Source organism: Sorex fumeus, unplaced genomic scaffold (genome assembly GCF_029834395.1).
Source record: "Sorex fumeus unplaced genomic scaffold, SorFum_2.1 ptg000006l, whole genome shotgun sequence".
NCBI lineage: Eukaryota > Metazoa > Chordata > Mammalia > Eulipotyphla > Soricidae > Sorex > Sorex fumeus.
This window is the reverse complement of record NW_026606063.1, coordinates 67101854-67124277: the sequence shown is the minus strand read 5'-3', so window position 1 is coordinate 67124277 and position 22424 is coordinate 67101854. Positions and strand designations below refer to the sequence as shown.

The window sequence follows — 22424 nt, the reverse complement described above, 5'->3', positions numbered from 1 at the left end:
GGTGGGAGCTAAAAGAGGACTAGAGCTGCCTATAAATACCATGCTGGGGAAAGTATATGATTCTGCAGGTTCAATAATACCATCATGTCTATTTTTCTGTGTTTCCTAAGCAGAAAAATGAAAAGCCAGATTGTATGGCTCCTTCAAGGCTGTAGGTCTTACTTCTAAGCACACAGAAGTCTTATCCTCTTTAATAGGGAAAACTTTGCTGCCCCATAAATCACACTTATCAGCAGACTATTTATCCTTAGCGATGACTGACATAGTTGCTTCAAGGATGAAAGGGCAGATTGGAAGCCATGAGTAGCCAGGATCAGGAGGGAAGGGAGAGGAAGGAAGGGAGGGAGGGAGGGAGGAAAGAAGGGAAGGAGGGAAGGAGGGAGGGAGGGAGGGAGGGAGGGAGGGAGGGAGGGAGGAGAAGAGATTAAAACTTGGTTTAATCCCAGCACAGCATATGGTCCTCTGAGCACTGCCAGGGGTGTCACAAATGAACACAGAATCACAAATAGTCCCTAAGCACAACCATGTGTGGCCCCAAATCCCTGTCTCCCCATCAGGAAAAAAATACACTGAACCCTGAAAGTGTTTTTCTTTATCACTTTTTTTCATTCTGAGGCTGTGTTCAAATTTTCTAGTCCCATTAATTAGCAATTTATTCCCCAGGATACATTTCACTGTCTCTTTGTCTTTCCTCTCTCTCTTCCTTCTTTTCTTCCTCTTTCCCTCCCTCTTTCTCTCCCTCCCACCCTCCTCCCCTCCCTTTCTCCCTCCATTCTTCAAATCATCGTCCTTCCTTTTTTGTTTTTGGGCTTCACCCAGTGGTGCTCAGAGCTTACTTCTGGCTCTGTGCTCAGGGATCACTTTTGGTGATGCTCAGAGAACCATATGTGACACTGAGGATCAAACTCCAGTCAGAAGTGTGTAAGATGAGTACCTTAACGCTATACTATCTCTATGGCCTCCCATAACTACACACTAGATAATTTGGTATACTTGTTAATTATCTCAGAAAAGTTACTTCAGTTATGTATTTTTCTGATGGAGAAGACTCCACCTAAAAGCAAAAGAACTTGACCAAGGAATGAATATTGAGTGTTGCTTTCCCTCCACCCCATTTCTTTTAATGATATAAAGAAAGAGAGGGAAGAAGGGAGGGAGGGAGGGAAGGAAGGAAGGAAGGAAGGAAGGAAGGGAGAGAAGGAAGGAAGGAAGGAAGGAAAGAAGGAAGAGAGAAAGAAGGAAGAAAAAAAGAAAGAAAGAAAGAGAGAGAGAGAGAGAAAGAAAGAAAGAAAGAAAGAAAGAAAGAAAGAAAGAAAGAAAGAAAGAAAGAAAGAACACGATGCCACCAACTCTCCCCAGGGAAACTGGTCTAGGCTGAGCACGTCTCATAATGGGGGCAGGTAGATTTCTTTTCCACCTGAATGCAGAGCAGCCCACAGTCACACCCAACACCATTGACATAGAAAGGGCCCAGCTCCACAACTGAACCTTATCAAATTGCCAAGCCACTATCTTGTTCCATATTTATAGCTCTTGGACCATGCAGCTGTATACAAGGCCACTTGGCACCTCCAAATGTCACAATACTGTCATCCTTGTAAGATCATAACAAATCTGATGAGGAAGTTGCATAGAAGACCACCAAACTCAGTGAAGCTAAACAATAACACAAAAGACTCAACTAGCACTAACCAACACAGTAGATCCTCAGAAAAATTCTTTAGTAACACATTGTGAGATACAACAATTATCATAGATTGACTCTTATTATTTAAGTTTTAATAAATTCCATTTACCATTGTGTGCTGTAACAGACAATATAAAGTAAATTTATTTGTGTCTTCAAGGGGGCAAATTGGGGTAGTGGGTGGGAAACTGGGGACATTATGGTGGTGGGATTAGTGTTGGAACATTCAATACCTCAAACAAATGTATAATGAACAATTTGGTAAATTAGTGTCACAATAAAAAAAACACCACGAAGATATATTGAAATGCATTATAAAAACACTTAAATATCATATAAAGAACTCTTAATTCTCAATAATAAAAATATAGATAATCCTTAGGCAGAGAGATATCTCAGTGCTGAACACAAGCTCTGTGGGCAGGAGGCTGGGTTGGATTGGACACTGAATGATTCCTCAATACCAGTGGGAAAGATCCCTGAGCCCAAAGCCTAGAATAGCCCCCAATGCTGTCAAATATGGCCCCCAAATCTACACACTCACAGAGAGAGACAAAAACAGAGAGAGGTAAATAACCCTAATTAGAAATGGGTGAAGACTTTGAATAGACAGTTCTCCAAAGAAGATACACAAGTAGCCAACAAGCACATGAACAGATGGTTCATGTATTAGAGAAATACACAGGAGAGAAATGCATTTCAAAACCACAATGAGACACCACTTCCTACTCAGAAGGATGACTTTTCCTTTCTATAGAGGCTAAAAAAGCATTAGTAATAGGTGCTGTTGAGCATATGGAGGAATCAAACCAACACTACATTGCTAATGAGAATATGCATGGTGTGGCCATCATTTAAGAGTGCTCAGTATCTCAAAAAAGTTCATCATGTGTCAGTAATTCTCTCCTACTATATACCAAAGAGAACTGAAAATGTATGTCCACACCAGACTTGACCTCAAGTTCAAGCCGCATTATTAATACTAGCTAAAACATGGAGATAAGTATTTAGCTACTACAAATGGATAATTAAATAATAAAGTGTGTAATATTTATTCAATAAAGCAGTGTTTGACAAAAAAATGGAATGCAATATTAATACATGCTACAAAGTGATGGACTTTGAATTTGTTCTGCTAAGCAAATAAAATAGTCACAAATGCTATATGTTGTATACTTCCATTTCTATGAGACGTATAATATAGGCAAATCCACAAATAAAACCTACTGATTGTCAAAGGTCAGAGGCCTTATAATAAAACTCTCATATTCACTTAACTTGAAATCATTTTGGAGGGTGTTTATGGATAATATATTCTTATCATTTATCCATGTCATTTCATCTCAAGAGGGAATAATATTTAATAAATGAGAAAATGTGTGTGAATTACAATGAACTACCTCATTGTGATGCAATGACATAGTTGAGAGGTTCAGGAAAGGAAAAAAGTAGAAGGACAAAGGAACAAGAACCAGAAGCCATATAGCTCAATGGGATCAGCATCTGCCTTGCACATGAGGCTTGGGTTCGATCCACAGTACAGTATGGTCACCTGAACATCCTTCATAAGTCACCCCAGAGCAGGGAGACACCCTGAATACCACTGGTGTGGCCCCAAACCCAAAACAAACAAAACCCCAAAAAAAGGAATGAAACCCATCAGTGGAATCATGAAATAGATCCACTGGGAATCAAGGTGACAAAATATTATAGAGGTAAAATGAAAGGAGGGTGGGAGAAGTGATTATAGGCTGATATGGGGCTGGTCAGAGAAATGACTAGAAAACAGAGGAGAATACTCAGACCCCTGTCCATGGAGCTTTCTCCCCACAGAGATGGGCTGCTCTTTCCACACTGCTCTTTAAAAAGTGACTCAAGTCATCCTTGTTAGTATAGTGGCAAGTATCCCTGCCTGTTACCTTGGAGACTAGGGTTTAGTCCCCTGACAGGGTGGAATTTGTGACTCTGGGGACAAAGTAACAGTAGAGTGGGTAGGGCATTTGCCTTGCATATGGTCCACCCAGGTTCAATCTCTGCATCTCATAGGCTTCCCCAAGTTCTTCCAGGAGTGATCCCTAAGTATAAAGCCAGGAGTAAGCCCTGAGTTTAGCTTAGTGCTGCCCCGAAACCATAAAAAATAATGTTACTCAGGTCTCTGTTAGCTTCTGGCTACAGAAATGTATGTGCAAAAGAGAAAGGTAACACAAATCCAGATAAAGAGTAATTTATTTAGAAAATCTGTATGCTTCCTTCAAGGGAAATGAATAAAATTCAGTGACAAAATACTGAATTCAGCTTCTGTATCTGATTAAGGCTGGGTCCTGTACTTAGAAATGCACATCACATCTCAGGTGAACAAACAATAGGAACAGATACATCTTAGCAAGCAAGCTGTTAGGAGCACAGACTTACTCTGTGTGTTCACTTGATGGAGCTCATGCAGAGAATGATTGAGTAGAAAAACTTAAGCACAGTTCTAGGGGAGCAAATATCCAAGCTGGCATTTGGAATTAATCTGAGCTGAGGTGTTGATCTATCATTCAATGCTATCTTTTCTTTTTATAAGAAGAGTTAAAAAGATGGAAAAGGGGTCCAGAGCAATAGTAAAGAGGCTAGGATATTTGCCGCCAATCAGCGGTTCCATCCCAGCACCCCATATGATCCACTGAGTCTCACCAGGAGTCATCACTGAGCACAGAACCAAGAGTAAACCCTAAGAACTGCCAGTGTGACCCAAACACAAACCAAAGAGATGCAGAGTGGAAAGAGCAATCTAAGGGACATGTATACTCCTGGGCTCTTTAATTTTCCACAAAGTGAAATGATTAAACCCAGTACTCACTAATTTAGTATTTTGTGCTAAGCATTTCTCCTGTATTCACAGTGTAAATGAATAGCTTCCTTACCAGAAACACAATAAAAGTGGAGAGGGGAGGGAAGATAGATAATTAAGCACAGCGGTAGGGCGTTTGCCTTGCACGCAGCCAAAATGGCTGAGCCGAGTTCGATTCCTCCTCCCCTTTCGGAGAGCCCGGCAAGCTACCGAGAGTATCTCGCCCGCATGGCAGAGCCTGGCAAGCTCCCCGTGACGTATTCGATATGCCAAACACAGTAACAACAAAGTCTCCAATGGAGACGTTACTGGGCCCGCTCGAGCAAATCGATGATTAACGGGAGGGCCTTTACCTTTACCAATTTGTTATTTTAAATCTTACCCAAATGGGGTGTAGTCAGTCAGAGAACATAGAAATGACTGGGGAATTTGGGGGGAGGGCACAGGTCAGGTAACCTCCTCATTGACCCTACAGCTATGTCCATGCAGAAAGCAGAAAAGCATCAACTGGGGCCAGAACCATAGTACAGCGGGTAGGGCATTTGCTTTGCACGTGGCAGACCTGGGTTCAATTCCTGGCATCCCATATGGACACCCCCCCCCAGCACCTCTGGGAGTAATTCCTGAGTGCAGAGCCAGGAGTAAACCCTGAGCATCGCAGAGTGTGACCCAAAAGGGGGGGGGGAGCAGAAACTCTCACAAACCAGACTGGAGAACGAAGGACAATCAAAGGGATCGAGGGCATCAGACCCCAACAAAGCGGAACATACGACACCGCTCCAGCATCAAACCGGAGGATCTCTGGATATTGGGCATCATGGACATGAGGGAACACAGGCCCTGGACATGAGGGGACAAGGTCATCTGAAAACAGATCAGGACATTGGGGGACCCGGAAATATCTGCTTAGGCTGCTAAGAGAAATAACCAGCACACCTGGAGATTTGAAAGCTCATTTTACAAGCAGTTCTCAGGGCCCAGCCACATGCAGGAGCTAAGCCCAGATCCACTTGTCCACCACAAAACCCTCCCGAGTTATCCTGCTTTAGAGGAGGAGTTTCCCCTCGGGCCCAAGTTCCAATCAGATGACAATGCAGGGGCAGCTCACAGGCCAGGGTGAGAATTATTTCTAAGTCCAAATATAGGGTCTCAAATTTTCTTGTAGAAGCAATGCCTGTTTTGATGCACACCCTCAGTGTGCGTCTGCAATATGCACCCCTCCAGGCTTTGTGCTCCGTGTACCCGGGGAGCTTCACTCATGGTGGAAACCTTCCTTAGAGAGCTTGTTCCATTGCCAGCAGGCAAGAGTTGTTTTATTTTGCTTTTTAAAAATATTTTTAATGAATCACCATGAGGTACAGTTACAGACTTACAAAATTTCGTGCTCATAAGTGGATGGACATGGAAAGTATCATGCTAAGTGAAATGATTCATAAAGAGAGGGACAGATATAGAAGGACTGCACTCATTTGTAGAATATAAAGTAACATCATGGGAGACTAACACCCAAGGATAGTAGAAATAAAGACCAGTAGAATTGCTCCACTGCTTGGATGCTGGCTCTCAGGGAAGAGCTTTTAGCATCTCCTCTGATGCAAGACCACAACAGACCACTAGAGGGCTCTGACAAAGAATGGCTGATGGTCATCTGGAGAGGGCTACCTTAGATCTGGGACATGGCAGAGGGAGGTAATCCAAGGAGCTTGCCGTGATAAGCTTTCATGAAAAGCCTTTTGGGGAAGAAGATTTATGTCCTGTCCTCCTTTTTTGAAAATCAACTATGTTTACCTAGAAATCCTGAATTATCTAAACTATCCATTGAAATGTGCTCATTTCAGGGAAAATATTGGATAAATCACTCCTCAAAAAATTTCCAGATATTCAAGATGAAAATTGATCCCATGCTGATAAACAGCATGTTATTCAGCAGAAGAGTCTTTTCTGGTCCCCAGCTTTGCCTGGACTTATTCAGAAGATGCAAAACTTAAATTCAATGGTCTTTAAATCTGCATAAACTGGAAGGAAAGAGCTTTCAATGCAAGAGAAATTTCTTGGATGGACTTTCTTTGCCATTCTATATTTATTAAATTTACATATAACTGAATTCGGTCATCTGAGCACAGATTTACTTACTCCCCGGGAGCTACTTACAACCTTCTGGGAGAGGCAATAAAGACATGGCTTGCGAGGCTGGCTACTGATGAATCTATTAAACAGGAATGCTATTCTCAATTTGTCAACTTAACCTAAGCTAGGAAGAAGATTTGCATCTTTAATTCTTCTAATTAATTAAATGAAGAAGTCATTTCACCAAGGAGTAAACAAAATAACTGAATGAAACAGACTTTAAATAAACCAACAATAATCAGGCAAGTTGGGCTGGAGCGATAGCAGGTAGGGCATTTGCCTTGCACTCAGCCAACATGGCTTACCGGAGTTTGATTCCTCTGCCCTTCTCAGAGAGCCCGGCAAGCTACTGAGAGTATCTCGCCCGCACAGCAAAGCCTGGCAAGCTACCCGTGACGTATTCGATATGCCAAACACAGTAACAATTGTCACAATGGAGACGTTACTGGGCCTGCTCGAGAAAATCGATGAACAACGGGAGAACAGTGACAGTGAATGAGGCAAGTTACGTGTGTAGGTTCTGCTTTGGATGAATGCAATGTCTGATTAGATTAAAATGTCACCTCCCTTATGTTTCCCTTTTCTTTCTCTTTTTTTATATATCTGAGTCCACATATACATGACACAGGCCAAATCATAGCTCTCAGCAGGCCTTCCCTGGAAACCCAGGGAGTACATCTAGGATCTATTCTCAGAGTAGCATTGCCACTCTGCAGCCTCTTCAAGTAATGAGTCTGGTCCTCTCAGTGGTTCTGATCTTGTACCAGGGGAAGGCAGATGTTCTGTCGCTGTGATTCACCCCTATGACCCTGTCTTGAAGCAGTTAATTGTTATTTCACTAATTTAAATTTGTGGAAGCTTGCACTAAATAACATTCCTGTAGCACCTTAGATGTACTCGTATAACCTAGTCTAACTTTAAAACTCTTAAACCCTCAAAACACCTCCCTTCCCAGGGGGTAAGGTGCCACCAGCAGGTCAATCTGTACCTGTGAAGTGTACAACAGCCTGATGGCACGTCAGACTTTCAGATACCCCAAAATTTCTGCTGTGCTTTTGGCCAGACTCCAAAAACTTGGGGCAAAGTTTACCAAGAAAGTAAACTGCCAAAAGTTAGGTATGTGGGAGATACACCCACAAACCACCTCCGTCTCAGCTATATAATTGGAAGCATGGCCTCTCTGGTTCCTGATCAAACTGCTTAACAGCCATGATCCCAGAGACTCAGAAACGAATCTCGGAACCCAAAGACTTTTGGCAGAAATGCGTCCTGTTCCTGCAGTAGGTTACTAGCGCTGGGCCACTTCAGGTGGGAATAGGTTTCATGCCTTGGCCTGTTCCCCCTGGTGGCCCAGTGACCACCATCCTCCAGAGGCCACAGGACAGTCAGGTTTGGGCTTGCAGTGACGAGACACATGGGGCCTCACCAGATGGGGGTGGAACCGGCCCTTTCCTCCCCATCCCAATGAGATCCCGAGTTGCCACCTACAAATGGCCTCTGGCTCCTAATCAAGCTGATTAAGAGACTCAGAAACAAATCTCGAAAACCAGCGGCTTTTGGCAGAAATGCATCTGGACGCATACAAGGTGGCTGCCACCTCAGAGCTTAATGGAAAGCCAGGTATGAGCTGGTGGTGATGGGGCAACTGCAGTCTCATGGGAAGGGGGACAATACCAGCTCGTCCTTCTCACCCTACCGAGGACACGAGTTGCCCCCCAGGAACGGCTCTCCGGCACGGCCATGACTTCGGAGGCAAAAGGACTTAATCCAGAGCCCAACAGCTTGCGGCAGAAAAGTGAATGGACCATGCGTTAAACTACGGTGCCATGCCTCCACGGGAGGGAAAGGGTGTTGCTCCCTTCGCCTTCTGTCCCCCCAACCCCCCAGCAGCAAGGTGGCCGCCGCCTCAGAGTTTATAGGAAAGCAAGGTATAGCCAGCAGTGATGGGGCAACTGCTGTCTCATGGGAAGGGGGGCGGTACTGGCTTGTCCTTCACGCCCTACCAAGCTCACGAGTTGCCCCCCAGGAGTGGCTCTCCAGCACAACCATAACACCAGACGCACAGAAACCAATCTTGTAATTATCTGGCTCTTTGCAGAAATTCAAAATCATTATATGATTCTCATAACCAGCTATAGAAAACAAAGTACTTCACAATGCCTTTTCAGCAATTCTGATTGTTGGGGGGGAAATTTTAAACAAGAACGGTGCATCTTTTGTCAAAATAATGAATGTAGTCAATGTAGAGAAAAGTTAAGTAGAAATCATTTGCCTTACAGGCATTGGGAGGGGGGTATATTGGGGTTCTTGGTGGTGAAAAATGAGTACTGGTGAAGGGAAAGGTGTTTGATCATTGTATGACCAAGACTTAAACCTGAAAGCTTTGTAACTTTTCCCACAGTTATTCAATAAATAAATATAAGAAGAAAAATATAAATAAAATTATGGAAAAAAGTAAGGTGGAGTTCATGCCCAATTCAATCAGCTAATCAGTGACTGAATAAATAGCAGTACTCCTACATAAAACAAAAACAAACAAAAAAAAAAAAACACTTCCCTTCACTCTCCAGTACTCCAATGGCAAGCAGCAGCTGAATGGGCAAGCTACTTCTTCCCATTCTAAAGACTTTTCTTGAGTACGTTGTTACATGCCAACCTAGCACTTCTTTAGTATGTTCATAAGAAAAGAAAAAGCCTGGTCAGATTAGTGTGATAAATTACCCCATAAATGCAGACTCTAAGACCTGGGCAGTATCCTGCATTAAGCAAGTTTAGGAAAAAGTCACAAGAGTCGCATATGTGGAGTAGAGGAGAAAACGTCCTGTGGGGTAAAGACCCAGGGAGTGTTCAGGCCTAACCAGGAAAGGCCCTGCTAGAGATTTCTGGCGAAAGCAGGGAAACAGCTTGCTAGGGAGAGCCCAAGCTAGACAGACTTACAGGGCATATAACACAGACAGCCTGGCAGGGAGACTTTTGGCAGAAAAGCAGATCATCCCTATAATCTCAAGGTTATTGTTTATCTGCCCCTGTGTCTCCTCCGTGCCACCTCTGCACAGACAGTTTATCCTTTGTTCTTTGTACTTTCTAACTCATTACTGATGGTGCACATAAGAGGGAGAAGGGAAATAGAAGCACCTCATAAAAAAGACCAAAGCAGGGCTGGAGCGAAAGCACCGCAGGTAGGGTATTTGCCTTGCACGCAGCCAACTCGGGTTCAATTCCCAGCATCCCATATGGTTCCCCTGAGCACCACCAGGAGTAATTCATGAGTGCATGAGCCAAGAATAACCCCTGAGTTTCGCCGGATATGACCCAAAAAAGCAAAAAAAAAAAAAAAAAAAGAATAAAAAGGCCAAAGAGCCCTTTGTGAGGGGCTTTGACCACCTAACAAGCCACAGCATTTGGCTCATTCTTGGTGACTGATTCTGCTGGATAGAGTCAAAGGTGTCACTGACTTTACTGTGGTGATCCCCACAGATCAGTCCAGGAAGAAGAAAAGGATTATAGTAACCAATTCAATGCACCCCCTTGGAAATCAGGAAAGTGCCCAACTTAACTAAGTAAGTTTATTGTGTCATTTTAGGGAGAGTTTAGGCACCAAACAAAAATAAAAATTTGGGGGAAAATTTAGAACTAGATTAAGATATATTTTCCCAAACTCTGGATAAGACATATCTTCTCAGATCCCTGGACCTGTGTTCAGGGATCACTCCTGCTATAGTAACTGATTTCAAGTTCTACATTTTGAAAATCAGAGTGAAAGTACAGAGGGCAGGGCACTTGCCTTGCATGTGGCTGACCCAAATTCAATCCCTGGCATCCCATATGGTGACCCAGCACTTCCAGTGCAGAACCAGAAGTAAGCTCTGAGTACCATTGGGGTGACCACCCTCCACACACACCAAATTGTGCATTTTTAAATCTAGGCAAAGACGTATTGATCAATGTTACACTTGTGCTTCAATCTCTCTTCTTTTTCAGCTTTTGAGTCACACCCAAGTGGTTCTAAAAGATCACTCCTGGTGGTACTCTGAGGACCATCTGTGGTGTCAGGAATCAAATCTGTGTCAGTCACAGGCAACTCAAAGGGCCTTCACCCCTGTACTGCTTCTTGACCCTCACAATCTTCCTTTGAGAAAGATTTGAGAAAAGGATCATAGGACTCAGTTCTCACTACTCAAATCTTGGCTGGAGCATGTAGAAATTAACTCGAATAACAAAGACTTGGTTACATGTGCTGCACATCACGGCCTCTTCCTCACCATACCCCCCTGCTCTCCCGCTCCTTACCCTAGGAGCTGCCATTCACACACGCGCTACTGCACGAGATACTTTACAAGTATTTCCCACCCTCTTAAAAACACTACAATGCACAAGATATTCTCATTTCACTGATGAAGAAGCTGAGGTTTCTGAAAGTTAAGTAATTTCCCCCAAATCATAAAGCATAGTGAGTGGGGAAATTCTATGCCTTTCCAAGTAGGTATATACATATAGCTACATGTGTTTTTCCTTATCATTCATCCAGATATCTACATAAAGATATTTATAGACTCTTTCCAGTTCAAGTCAGTGAAGACATCATTGTGTGTCTCAGAGCCCTAAGAGATATGCCTCCCCTGCCCTGCCTTGCCTAGCAGAGAAGACCTGGTGCCTGGCATCTATGCTTAAAGCAGAGGGCCTTTATGAATGCCTTCGTCTACCTGCAGAATTCTCCTTCTGATTCTGGCAGCAGAAGCGAGGCCATGGGGTTCTTCATCAGGGCGGCCACTGCAGGATCCTTGAGTGTCACATAGAAGAAAGGAATTCCAGTGCTGTTGTTCAAGGGACCATCACTCATGGGCTGGCAACTCCCAAACGGTAGTCCTGGCATCTAATCCATTAAATAAACAAACAAAAAAAGACAGAAAGAAAAGTCTTTTCAAAGCAGGGTTAGGAGTTTCCCTGAACAGGGAGGTTGGCTTGTGCCTCTGGCCAGGAAGCAAATCACTAGGAGGGACCCTGAGATCACCTTGGGGATGACAGGTAATAAGCTAGCACAAAAGGGTTCCCAGTGCTGGCTGTGGAATTTCCATGGATGAACATATCCATGGATTTCTCTCCCAAAGGGATATGAATGCATACTCTCTCCAAGTGACACCTGAACAAACTCAAACACACCTGCTTCTTCAGTTTAAAATTATTTAGGAGAGGAGCATTGAAATTTGTCAAAGGGTGGTAGGATGCCCAAGCTTTTCCACAAGTTGCCCTACAGATTTCCCCCTCTCTCCCTCCAGCCTTCACTCTCTCCCTTAAGTGTTTGCCAACTCTGGGAGAGAACTGAAGACTCAGCTTTAACAGTTCACCCTGTCTCGGGGACTTTGATCATTGTTTCTCTGAGGCCACACCATCCTCTTATTGATTAGCTACATATTTTTTTTTTACTGTGATCAATATTTCACTGTTTGTAGTCAGCAACTTATGGGAAGTTGGTGTCCTGCCCTCTTAGGTGATGGGATTCCGTGGAAACATGCTATACCAATTTCTGTTCATGATCATCCTGTAGCCTTGGGTGAGATTCCCAAACAGACACAAATTAGTCTCAGGTTTCCTGAGACCTGTTGAGTCCAACACACTATCCTCCACACCCTTTTTCCCAGGGCATTCCTCAGAAATCTCTCAGAAATCAGGAGCTGGTAGGTTTTTTTTTTTTTTTAGAAGTAGAGCTAACCTGTAGAGCTCTACCCTGTAGAGCACAAAACTGTGATGAGGAAGGACTTCAGCTCTACAGAAAGACTCCACATGCAGAAAGGGTATACAAGTACATTCAGAGTCTTACAGGAGCACAGTTATGGAATTCTCTAAAATGAGCATAAAAATGAGTTCAGAATCTTATAGACAACAATATAGAGTTCTCCAAAATGGGTAGACAAATACGTTCAGTCCTATAAGAACTTAATTATGGAATTCTCCATAGCAGTCATACAACTGTGTTCAGTCTCTTTTTTTTCGGCTTTTCATGAGCTGCCCTCTGCAGACAGAGCAAACGCATAAGTTATTCTCTGAATTTATTGACTTTAGGTAACTTTTTGACTTTGTGTTAATAGTATTGGAATGGGGAATTTCTACTAAGAAGAAATGACAAAATACTTTTGATATACCAGCACTAGACATTAATTGCTTGAAATCAGCTGAGTTTTAAACCAGTCCAACTTAATCTCTAAGTTTTGTATCTTGTTGATGTATTTCTTAGCAGTGTGAGATATGACTGTGAAAAACCTCTTGGATGTGGTCATACCCAGCAGACTCAATGATCTTCAATACCAATGTAGTGAAGATCATTGCCATGGGGCTGGAGCAATAGCATGGCAGGTAGGGCATTTGTCTTGCACGCAGCCAACCTGAGTTCGATCCTCAGCATCCCATATGGCCCCCCAAGCATCGCCAGGAAAAATTCCTAAGTGCAGAGCCACGTGTGACCCAATAAGTGGGGGAAAAATAAAAATCATCGCCACAACCAGAATAAAGTCATTTAAAGGTGTCGTAGGTCCAAAAGGACCATTAATGTGCCCTAGCCCACACTTAATTTCAGAGATGAGAAAAGCACACGAGAGCCCTGGCAGGGGCCTGGGACTTGTGAGGTGAGGTCTCCAGATTCTATAAAATATGCTTACACCTTTACAGAATAACTACATGTATAAAGAATTAAATATATGCCATAGAAAAATTATAGACTATTAATTAAAGTTCTCATGAAATAAGCAGGGGTTGAAGTGACATAGGGGTGTTACATCTTCCCCCCAGCATAGGGTCGAATTAGGTCTAACAGGTGAGTTAAATCTGAGTGGTAGTGCAGCTGCAGCTATCACTCACTCATACATGTTGCCCAATAAACCTCTCCAAAACAAAACAATCAAACAAACAAACAAACAAAAAAACCCGGGATTACATCCTTAAAATTAAAATCCCCATCGAACAAAACCGAGGTGGTATGTTTGGTATGTCTGGTGTCCGGGAAGTTCATTTATCTATTTGGATATGACAAAGGGCACTGATTTCCTAGGTCCCTTCTGTTCTCTAGGCGCTGGGTATCTGCTCCACCCCACCGCTGTCCTCTGCTGGGTCCTGCCTGTGCCCTCTGCTCGGCCCTGTGTGTGCTGTCTGCTTCATCCAGTCTGTGCTGCTTGCTCGGTCCCGTGTGTGCTGTCTATTCGGTCCCGTGTGTGCTGTCTGCTCAGTCCAATCTGTGCTGTCTGCTCGGTCCCGTGAGTGCTGTATGCTTGGTACCGTGTGTGCTGTCTATACGGTCCCGTGTGTGCTGTCTGGTCAGTCCAGACTGTGCTGTCTGCTCGGTCTCGTGAGTGCTGTCTGCTCGGTCCCGTGAGTACTGTCTGCTCGGTCCCAGTGAGTGCTGTCTACTCGGTCCCGTGTGTGCTGTCTGCTCGGTCCCGTGTGTGCTGTCTGGTCGGTCCAGCCTGTGCCGTCGGCTCAGTCGCGTCTGCACCGAGCGCTCTCAGGGTGGTGCTTCCACCCGCAGGCACCCAGAGGTGAAGCGCGACAGCTGCCCCTCCCCAGGGGCACACCACCTCTTGCCAGGCTCCATCCAAGGCACCGCCTGGTCGGATTGGGTTAGCACAGTCGGCGCTGGGGCCAAGGGGCCGCGCAGTCCTCTCCTCGCGTCCCCCAGCCCCAGGCTCGGGACCCCGCAGGCCCCGCAGCCCCCGGGGCCGCTCACCTTGTGGAGCGCCGAGACGGTGGCCAGGCAGCCCCAGGCGCTGGTGTGGGCCAGGAAGCGCGCGGTACCGGGGCGCGGCCGGGGGCCGCTGTCGCGCGCGTACGAGAACATCCCCGGAGGCGCGGGGCGCGGCCGGGCGCGGGCGGCGCTGGCCGGGGCGGCGGGCAGGTGCGCGTCCTCCTTGTGCGCCGAGGCCGGGAAGCGCCGCTGCCAGATGCTGCCCGGGTCCTCCAGCAGCGCGGGCAGCGCCTCCTCGGTGGACGCGCTGTCCAGGTCCTCGTCCACCTCGTTGGTGACGGCCCAGGACACCGAGCTGACGATCACGTAGCCCGCAGCCGGGGCCAGGAGGGCGCCGCAGCACAGCAGCCAGGCGAGACCGGTCCCCGGCCGCAGCGACATCTTGCAGACGGCGATTCCAGCCGCGGGGACCGCCAGCAGCGCGCCGCGACCGGAGAGGCGGCAGCGCCCCCGCGCGGCGCTGGCGGGGACCCCGCGCGCGTCCGACCGCCGCAGGATTCCGGGGCGCGGGCCCAGTCCCTCCCGAGCGCCGGCGCCGCCGCCGCGCACCCCGCGGAGAAGTTGGGGCTCCCGGAAGGAGCTGGGCTAGCAACTCCAACCGCCGGCTCGGGTTCTGCAGACCCACACTCAGCACACGCCTCCTCGGGCCCAGTCCCTGCAGCCCTCGGCGCCCGGACCCTTAGGAAAAGCTGATGCTGCAGAGCTAGCTCTGCGCGGCGGGGAAGGCGAGGGTCAGTGAGTGTCGGGAGAGCGGGAGAGGCGTGAGCAAGCGTCCTGGGAACACCCAGGTGGAGAAGGCTTCCTGGAGGAAAGTGAGCACACGGTGAAGGTAAACCCAGCATGAGCATCTCTAGTGCTACAGTCTGTCTTTTCTCCCTCTCCCTGTGGACGAGAGCCACTTTACGCACAGCTACAGGCGGGCATTGAGGCCAGCTCATCTGAAAGAACCGGGTCGTGCGTGTTTGCATATCAGTTCAGCATCCAGAGAGAATGTGGCCAGGATGGAGCAGGCAGAGAATTTTTCGACTGTGCCCCAATTTCAAAGAATTCTCTAGTTGGTGAAAATTTGGATTGTATCCAGGAACTGGGGCTTACTCTTGGCTCAGTGCTCAGGGATCAATCCTGGCGGTACTCGGGGGGGGGGGGGGGGGGGGGGGAGGGAGTAGTGTACCATATGGGATGCCCGGGATGGAACTGGGTGAAGAGTGGGTGCGAGGCAAGTGCTCTACCTGCTGTAGTCTCTCTCTCTCTCTCTCTCTCTCTCTCTCTCTCTCTCTCTCTCTCTCTCTCTCTCTCTCTCTCTCTCTCCCCTAAGAATAAAGTTGTAAGATATCAAAGTAATGTTACATTATTTTTCCTTGGTTGATGCTGCTGCCTGAGGACATTTCAGTTTTTGCGGAGCCAAGGACTCCTACAGTCTGCGTGCTCAGTGGGGCGGGTTGCATTCACCCAAGCAGAGGTTATGGAGATGCCTCTTGTCCTGCTGTTCCTACGGGAGTCTGGGAGCCACGTTACACTCTGCTGAGCCAGGTCCCAGGTATGCTGCACAGGTTTCTATGAGAAGATTTGTTTTGTTGTGTTCTCCAAGCCTTCTAAAATTTCCTGTTTTTAAGGGCAAATGAATTCAAGCATTTATTTTGCTTGCCGTCTATGCATTATATTGAAGGGTGTTCACATTTTTGTGGAGAGGAAATTGTTTTCTAGGGCAATTCTGGCTAATATGCCTCAAGTAAACATAGCATGGAAAAACATCATGACTTTGCAATCCTTCGAGAAACAAGCAGTCTAGGTACAATAATGAATATGTAAAATGACTGGTGCAGTGTTATGTGGACTCAGAATGGCTGGATCAGCCTGGCAAGACCTGAGCACTCTGATCAATCAATTCTTAACTTCATCAAAAGTGAGATAAAGTGCAATTTTAGTCATCTCAATTTGTGAAACAAAATACAATTTTAAAACTGACCTTTATCTCTCACAGTACTGAAGGTTGGGAAGTGGAAATTCCAAGTGCTGTAGGTTTGGTGTCTGCTGAGGGCTCCCTTTGTGCCTTATAGACTCTACTCCTGGGTGTTCTCCCCTCTTTTCTTCTAATAGGGACACCACACAAGCCTATTATGAGGAGCCCATTCTCATGACATGGTCTAGTTATCTCCCCCCAAGGTCCCACCTCCAAATACATCGCTGGCACCTAGGACTTCAGCAAGTGAACTGGGCATGGGGACACAAGCATTCAGCTATAACATTACAATGACGGTTGGTGTTTCCTCATGTGATATGAATTGCTCAGCACTATTGAGTGTTTTATACCCACATCCTGCAAATCCATCCTGAATTTATCCAGACCTCTAGCCCAGATGAGAGTAGTTACTCTCATAATAATCCATTTTCATGACTGACCTGTATGACACTGCCAACATCTAATCAATGAACATATTTTCATGAGAATCACCAACCTCTGCTTTGGGGTCTCAGACCTATCTCTTTCTCTCAGGGTCTGTCCGAGATGGTGTCTCCAGCTCTTCAAACCAATGTGGACTCTCCATTGGAACAAAATTATTTCTCTCTTATTAGTCTGTCTTGAGTCCACTAAATTGTTTGACCAATTGATAGAAACTGGAAGAGTAAAGGAAACACTTCTTCCCTGACCATCATCTTCTGGATAAGGACGGAGGCCTGGCAGAGAGCAGAGTGGATTCCTGTCTGTTTCCCCCTTCCCTGGAGTTATAGTCCTTAGGCTGTTCTGATTTGTGAGGTCTGTTAGATGACTCCCACCCCAAGTAGGTTCTGGTATTTGACTACTGCCCTCTTTACCCTTTATAGTTCAGTAAAACTGAAATTCAAAGTTGTGTAGCTTGGACAAATCTTGCTACATCCCACTTTCTCTTAGATTTTTATCAGTGAGTCTTTTGTACCACATCAATTTGTTACATATACAAAGGTATTTTATATTTTTCCCAGCATCTACAGTTGTTGTCACCTGTGTTAATTTGAATAAATGAATGTACCATATTTCTGGAAGCAAAAAATGAGTTTTATATCTCTCAACTATTTTAAGCTAATAGTCATGAATTTCAGAAGGAAGGACTTGAAATCAGGCTGGAGCGATAGCACAGCGAGTAGGGGTTTGCCTTGCACATGGCTGATTCGGGTTCAATTCCTCCATCCTTCTCGGAGAGCCCTGCAAGCTACCAAGAATATCTTGCCTGTACAGCAGAGCCTGGTAAGCTCCCCTTGGTGTATTCGATAGCCAAAAACAGTAACATGTCTCACAATGGAGATGTTACCGGTACCACTCGAGCAAATGATGCACAACGGGAGGACACTGCTACAGTGCTACAGTGCAGTCATTAATTGAAGGGAGAGGGGCTGGAGTGATAGTACAGCAGGTAGGGTGGTTGCTTTGCAGCAGATTCAATCCCCAACAGCTCATACTGTTCCCTGAGCTCTGCCAGGAGTGATTCCTGAGTGCAGATCCAGGAATAATCCCTGAGCATCACCAGGTGTGGCCCAAAATTCAAACACACACACACACACACACACACACACACACATGCTTTCCTTGCTAGCAGCAGACCCCAATTTAATTCCTAGCATAACATGTCCTCCCAAGTACAGAGCAGGAAATAGTCCCAAGCACTGCTCCCCAAGGCCCAAAGTAGCATCACCCCACCCCACTCCCTCACCCCCCGCCACACACACACACACACACACACACACACACAAATTAAGTTCATTATAGAAACAGAAGTTTGAAACATTTTGCTATACATTCTAGATCAAATATACATTTGGAAACCTATTTGCTTCTAGGATGTTAGTGGATTTCCAAGTTGTCCTCATCACAAGTGAAAATTTGTATTCCAAGAAGTGGCTGTAGCTGTCATTACCATCAATAAACATATGATATGTTTCTCTGTCTCTGAACCCTGCATGACAATCTTTTATTGACAATATACTTTAATGGATAGCATGTGCAGAAAAGCAATCAAGTAGAATGTAAACTTTGTGGCATCTTTCTACAAGGTGAGCATGCTGTTAGACCACTGCCCAGAACAATCCCTCCTCTCTCTTCCATTCCTAATAATCCTATATTACTTTTCTCTTTCCTTTATGTCATTTGCATGGTTTATTTAGTAATGTCCTTTCTGTATAGACACAGGAAGATAATTGATGTTATGCTTTGTAACATGGGAGTTAATTGGCTCCAAAATTATATCTACTCCTGGGCATCATATTTACTTGACTTAAGTCTCAGTTGCCCTTAGTTCCTAGCACTCTAAGAGCAGGATCCCAATGAGGGACTGGATTGGCCCAGGCCAAGATGTGACTAACCTGGCATTGAAATGGGCCAGGCCATGCACCATAATACTTAACTATAAGTTAAGAGCATGGTCATGGACAAACTCTGTCAGGACCCAAAAAGAAGTAACTGAATAAGGACCCTGCTGGAGTTAGTAAAGACTAACCTAACCTGGGGACTATGGCCTGGAATATATAGTGAGATGTCCTCAGGAAGAGCCAACCTTTAAGCTTAATATATCGCTGTTCATACAAAATGACATTGCTAGAAATACTATAAGAAGTAAATTTACTATGACTGTTTAAAAGGATTACTAGCTGAGGAAGGATAAAAGCAATATAGGATTATTAGTGCTGGATGGAATTGGGTGTGCCTCAGTTTCACTGTTGTGGGAGTGGCTCAATAAACCTTAAGATCCCTGTGGGAGGAGCAAGGACAACCCAATGTTATCCAACATCTACTATCTTTAATGGCAGAGTCTGCTGCCCCCAAGCCTGGCTGTCCTCACCAGGGTCCCTTGGAGGAGGGTGGGTTGAGTTTCCCTCTCCACCCCAAGCAGAGCCCCAGCAGCTGAAGACCTCCAGAACCCAGCCACAGCCATGCTTAAGACCATTCTCTACACGCTCGGACGAGCCTCACGCATGAAGGAACCTGCAGAGGAACCCAGGTGTGTGGGACCCGGGGCTGAGATTTCCAAGCCTGCTCAGATAAGGGTTGGACTTCCTCCACCCAGATCCCCCATCTTCCAGTAGCTAGACAGTTACACCCCCCAACTGCTCCCAGCACCTTGTAATCTCATCAATGGCCAAGATCTGATCATGATCATCCTTTAGTTTGTCGATTGCCTGGAGCAGGCACCAGTAACGTCTCCTTCGCCCTAGCCCTGAGATTTTAAAAAGTGCCATATTCAAGGCTCTTTCAGAGTTAGGAGAATGAGACCCATCATTGTTACTGGTATTTGGCATATTGGGTACACCACGGGGAGTTTGCCAGACTCTGCCGTGTGGGCAGGTTACATTCGGTAACCTGCCAGGTTGTCCAAAGTAAGAATGAGATAATAAGATGTCGCACAGCCGCACGCTATCCTTCCTCAGCTAGTAGAATCCTGGGTTTTATAGTCTCTGGGTCTTGGCCATTGGTGGGATTACACAGCAGAGGAACAAAGGCATGCGGGTCCCGGGGCTGAGATCTCCATGCCTGCTCGCATCGGGGCTGAGCATCCTCCACCCAGATCCTCCATCTTCCAGTAGGCAGGGGTCATACCCACCAACTGCCCCTGGCGCCATGTAATCCCATCAATGGCCAAGATCCAAAGACTGTAAAACCGAGCTCCTGGAAGTATGCACAGCCGCATTTGCTGCCGCTCAACCTCTTATTGTCTAGTTCTTGCTCTCAGAGAACCCAGCAGGCTACCTGGAGTACCTGCCTGCATGGCAGAGTCTAGCAAGCTCCCCATGGAGTATTCGATATGCCAAAACCCAGTAACAATGCTGGGTCTCATTCCCGTGACGCTGGAAGAGCCTCCAATGTGGCACTTGCTGAAATCTCAGGGCTAGGACGAATGGAGATGTTACTGGTGCCTACTCGAGGAAATCGATGAACAACTAGATAACAGTGATAGAGTGATACGATCTTTAATATCCGTGGGTGAACTTTTTCTTTTCTTTTCCTTTCTTCTGGGTGTTTTTTGGGCAACACCCTGCTGGATTCAGGATGTTATTTCTGGAAGTACTGGGGTAGGGGCATGCAGTCCTGAGAACTAAACCGGTGTTGGCCCCATGCAAGGCTTTGTCCTCTATTCTCTCCTCAAGGACAGTGAGTTCTCAGCTAGCTGCCAGCTAATTAATTTAGACCAAAATATACAAACCAAATGAACCATTCATAGACTGATCTCACTGATGTCTTTGTTGTTTACCTGGTTGGCTACAGGTCTGCATACATGCCAGCAAAAAAGAAATATGCAGTCACTGAACAGTGTGCCAAGGAATGTTGATGAGCTTCTTTTCTAAATGACTACTGCTAGATAGCTTAAGAAATGTGATCCTACCTCAGGGGCAGCAGAGATGGCTCAGCAGGTTGAAGTGCATTGTCTGCATATAGAGAACATGCTGGAGATTGAATCCAAGCCTCCCCCACCCTAAGCTCTAGCCCTTCGAGCCGTCTCCCCAGTCCCTGATTTCCTATACAATATTAGATCAATAAATGCTTTATATTGTTTTCACTTGTATTAGAAATCTTTATTTTCCCCCCTTCCCCTCTCTTTGTTGTTGTCCTTATTGCTGTGGTAAGGGGATCACACACTTGATTGACATGTCACGCTGTGCACAAGAGATCCCAACAGCTGTGATGCTGGGATCATATTCAACTGTGTTGGGATTCTGGGGAATCAACCTGGTGGTCTCATGCCCACAAGACAGGGTTTGATCACTGAGCCACACATCCCTGGGCTGGGGATCAGAAATCATGTTAAGCATAGGTTGCTAAAAATGTCATTAAAAGTTGACTGGAGAAATAGCTCTACAAGCTGAGTGTTGAGTACAGAGCACAGAGTCTGGAGTAGCTCTTGAATACCACTCAGAGTGTCCCCAAAACAAACAAAAATTAGAAAAATATAATCGAATTTGTTAAGGTAAATCTTGTTTAACAACAAAGTATTCTTAATTTCAAAATTTTAAAGTGTTGTGCAACAGAGAGGGGAAATGAAAGGTAACTTATAGTTGTTTGAAGTGGTCTTGTCTTCTAACAATACTACAGACCTGGTGACATTCAAAACTGAGCCTCACTTGAAGAGTTTGTGATGGTAAACCAAAGTCTTTGGGTGGATTTAATGCTTCTAACAATGGGATCAAATGACACTTTTTTTTAATTCCACTTTGTTTGAGTAAAGGTAAAGGCCCTCCCGTTGATCGTCGATTTGCTCGAGCGGGCCCAGTAACGTCTCCATTGGAGACTTTGTTGTTACTGTGTCTGGCATATCGAATACTCTCAGTAGCTTGCCGGGCTCTCCGAGAGGGGTGGAGGAATCGAACTCGGGTCGGCCATGTTGGCCGCTTGTAAGGCGAACGCCCTACCGCTGTGCTATCGCTCCAGCCCAGCGGGTAGGGCGTTCGCCTTACACGCGGCCAACATGGCCGACCCGAGTTCGATTCCTCCGCCCCTCTCGGAGAGCCCGGCAAGCTACCGAGAGTATTCGATATGCCAGACACAGTAACAACAAAGTCTCCAATGGAGACGTTACTGGGCCCGCTCGAGCAAATCGACGATCAACGGGAGGGCCTTTACCTTACCTTTACATTGTTTGAGTGGCTCTGTTTATTCCATTTCCACTGTAGTATTACCAAAGGGAAGAAAAGTATTACCACTGGGCTTTCACTGATTGTGCCATTTGGATTCATTAAATTTTATCTTTCTCTTGAGACCTATCCATTTCCTGACTCCCAACAAGATTTCTCAAATTTATCTTCTGAGATGTCTTCATAAAGAAATACTTGGAAAGTCCCCAAAGAAAAACAACAGAGTCAGAAAACTATTCTCCACATCTATTTATACATTTCACCAAAATCAACTCTGTGAAATACATATAAAGAAAAAAACAATGCTATACCTATTATATACATAAAACCTTCCTTATCCTCCAAATAAAAGCTTTAGCATGTAATATATTTTTTCAGAATGAAAAAAATTGTTTTTTTCTTGTTCTACCCAAATCAAAGCCTTACACATTAGCATTGTTACCCCTGAA

General features: G+C 45.5%; 1 protein-coding gene across 1 annotated transcript in view; it reads right to left on the bottom strand.

Moving 5' to 3' along the window:
• CREG2 (cellular repressor of E1A stimulated genes 2) overlaps nucleotides 1-14887 on the bottom strand; it is a 44402-nt gene extending 29515 nt beyond the window's left edge. The window contains exons 1-2 of the mRNA XM_056127446.1: nucleotides 14362-14887; nucleotides 11351-11520 (exon numbers count right to left, since the gene is read on the bottom strand). Coding sequence (XP_055983421.1) covers nucleotides 11351-11520; nucleotides 14362-14760 — 569 coding nt within the window. The 5' untranslated portion in view covers nucleotides 14761-14887. The remainder of the gene's footprint in view (nucleotides 1-11350; nucleotides 11521-14361) is intronic.
• Nucleotides 14888-22424: the final 7537 nt, after the last annotated feature.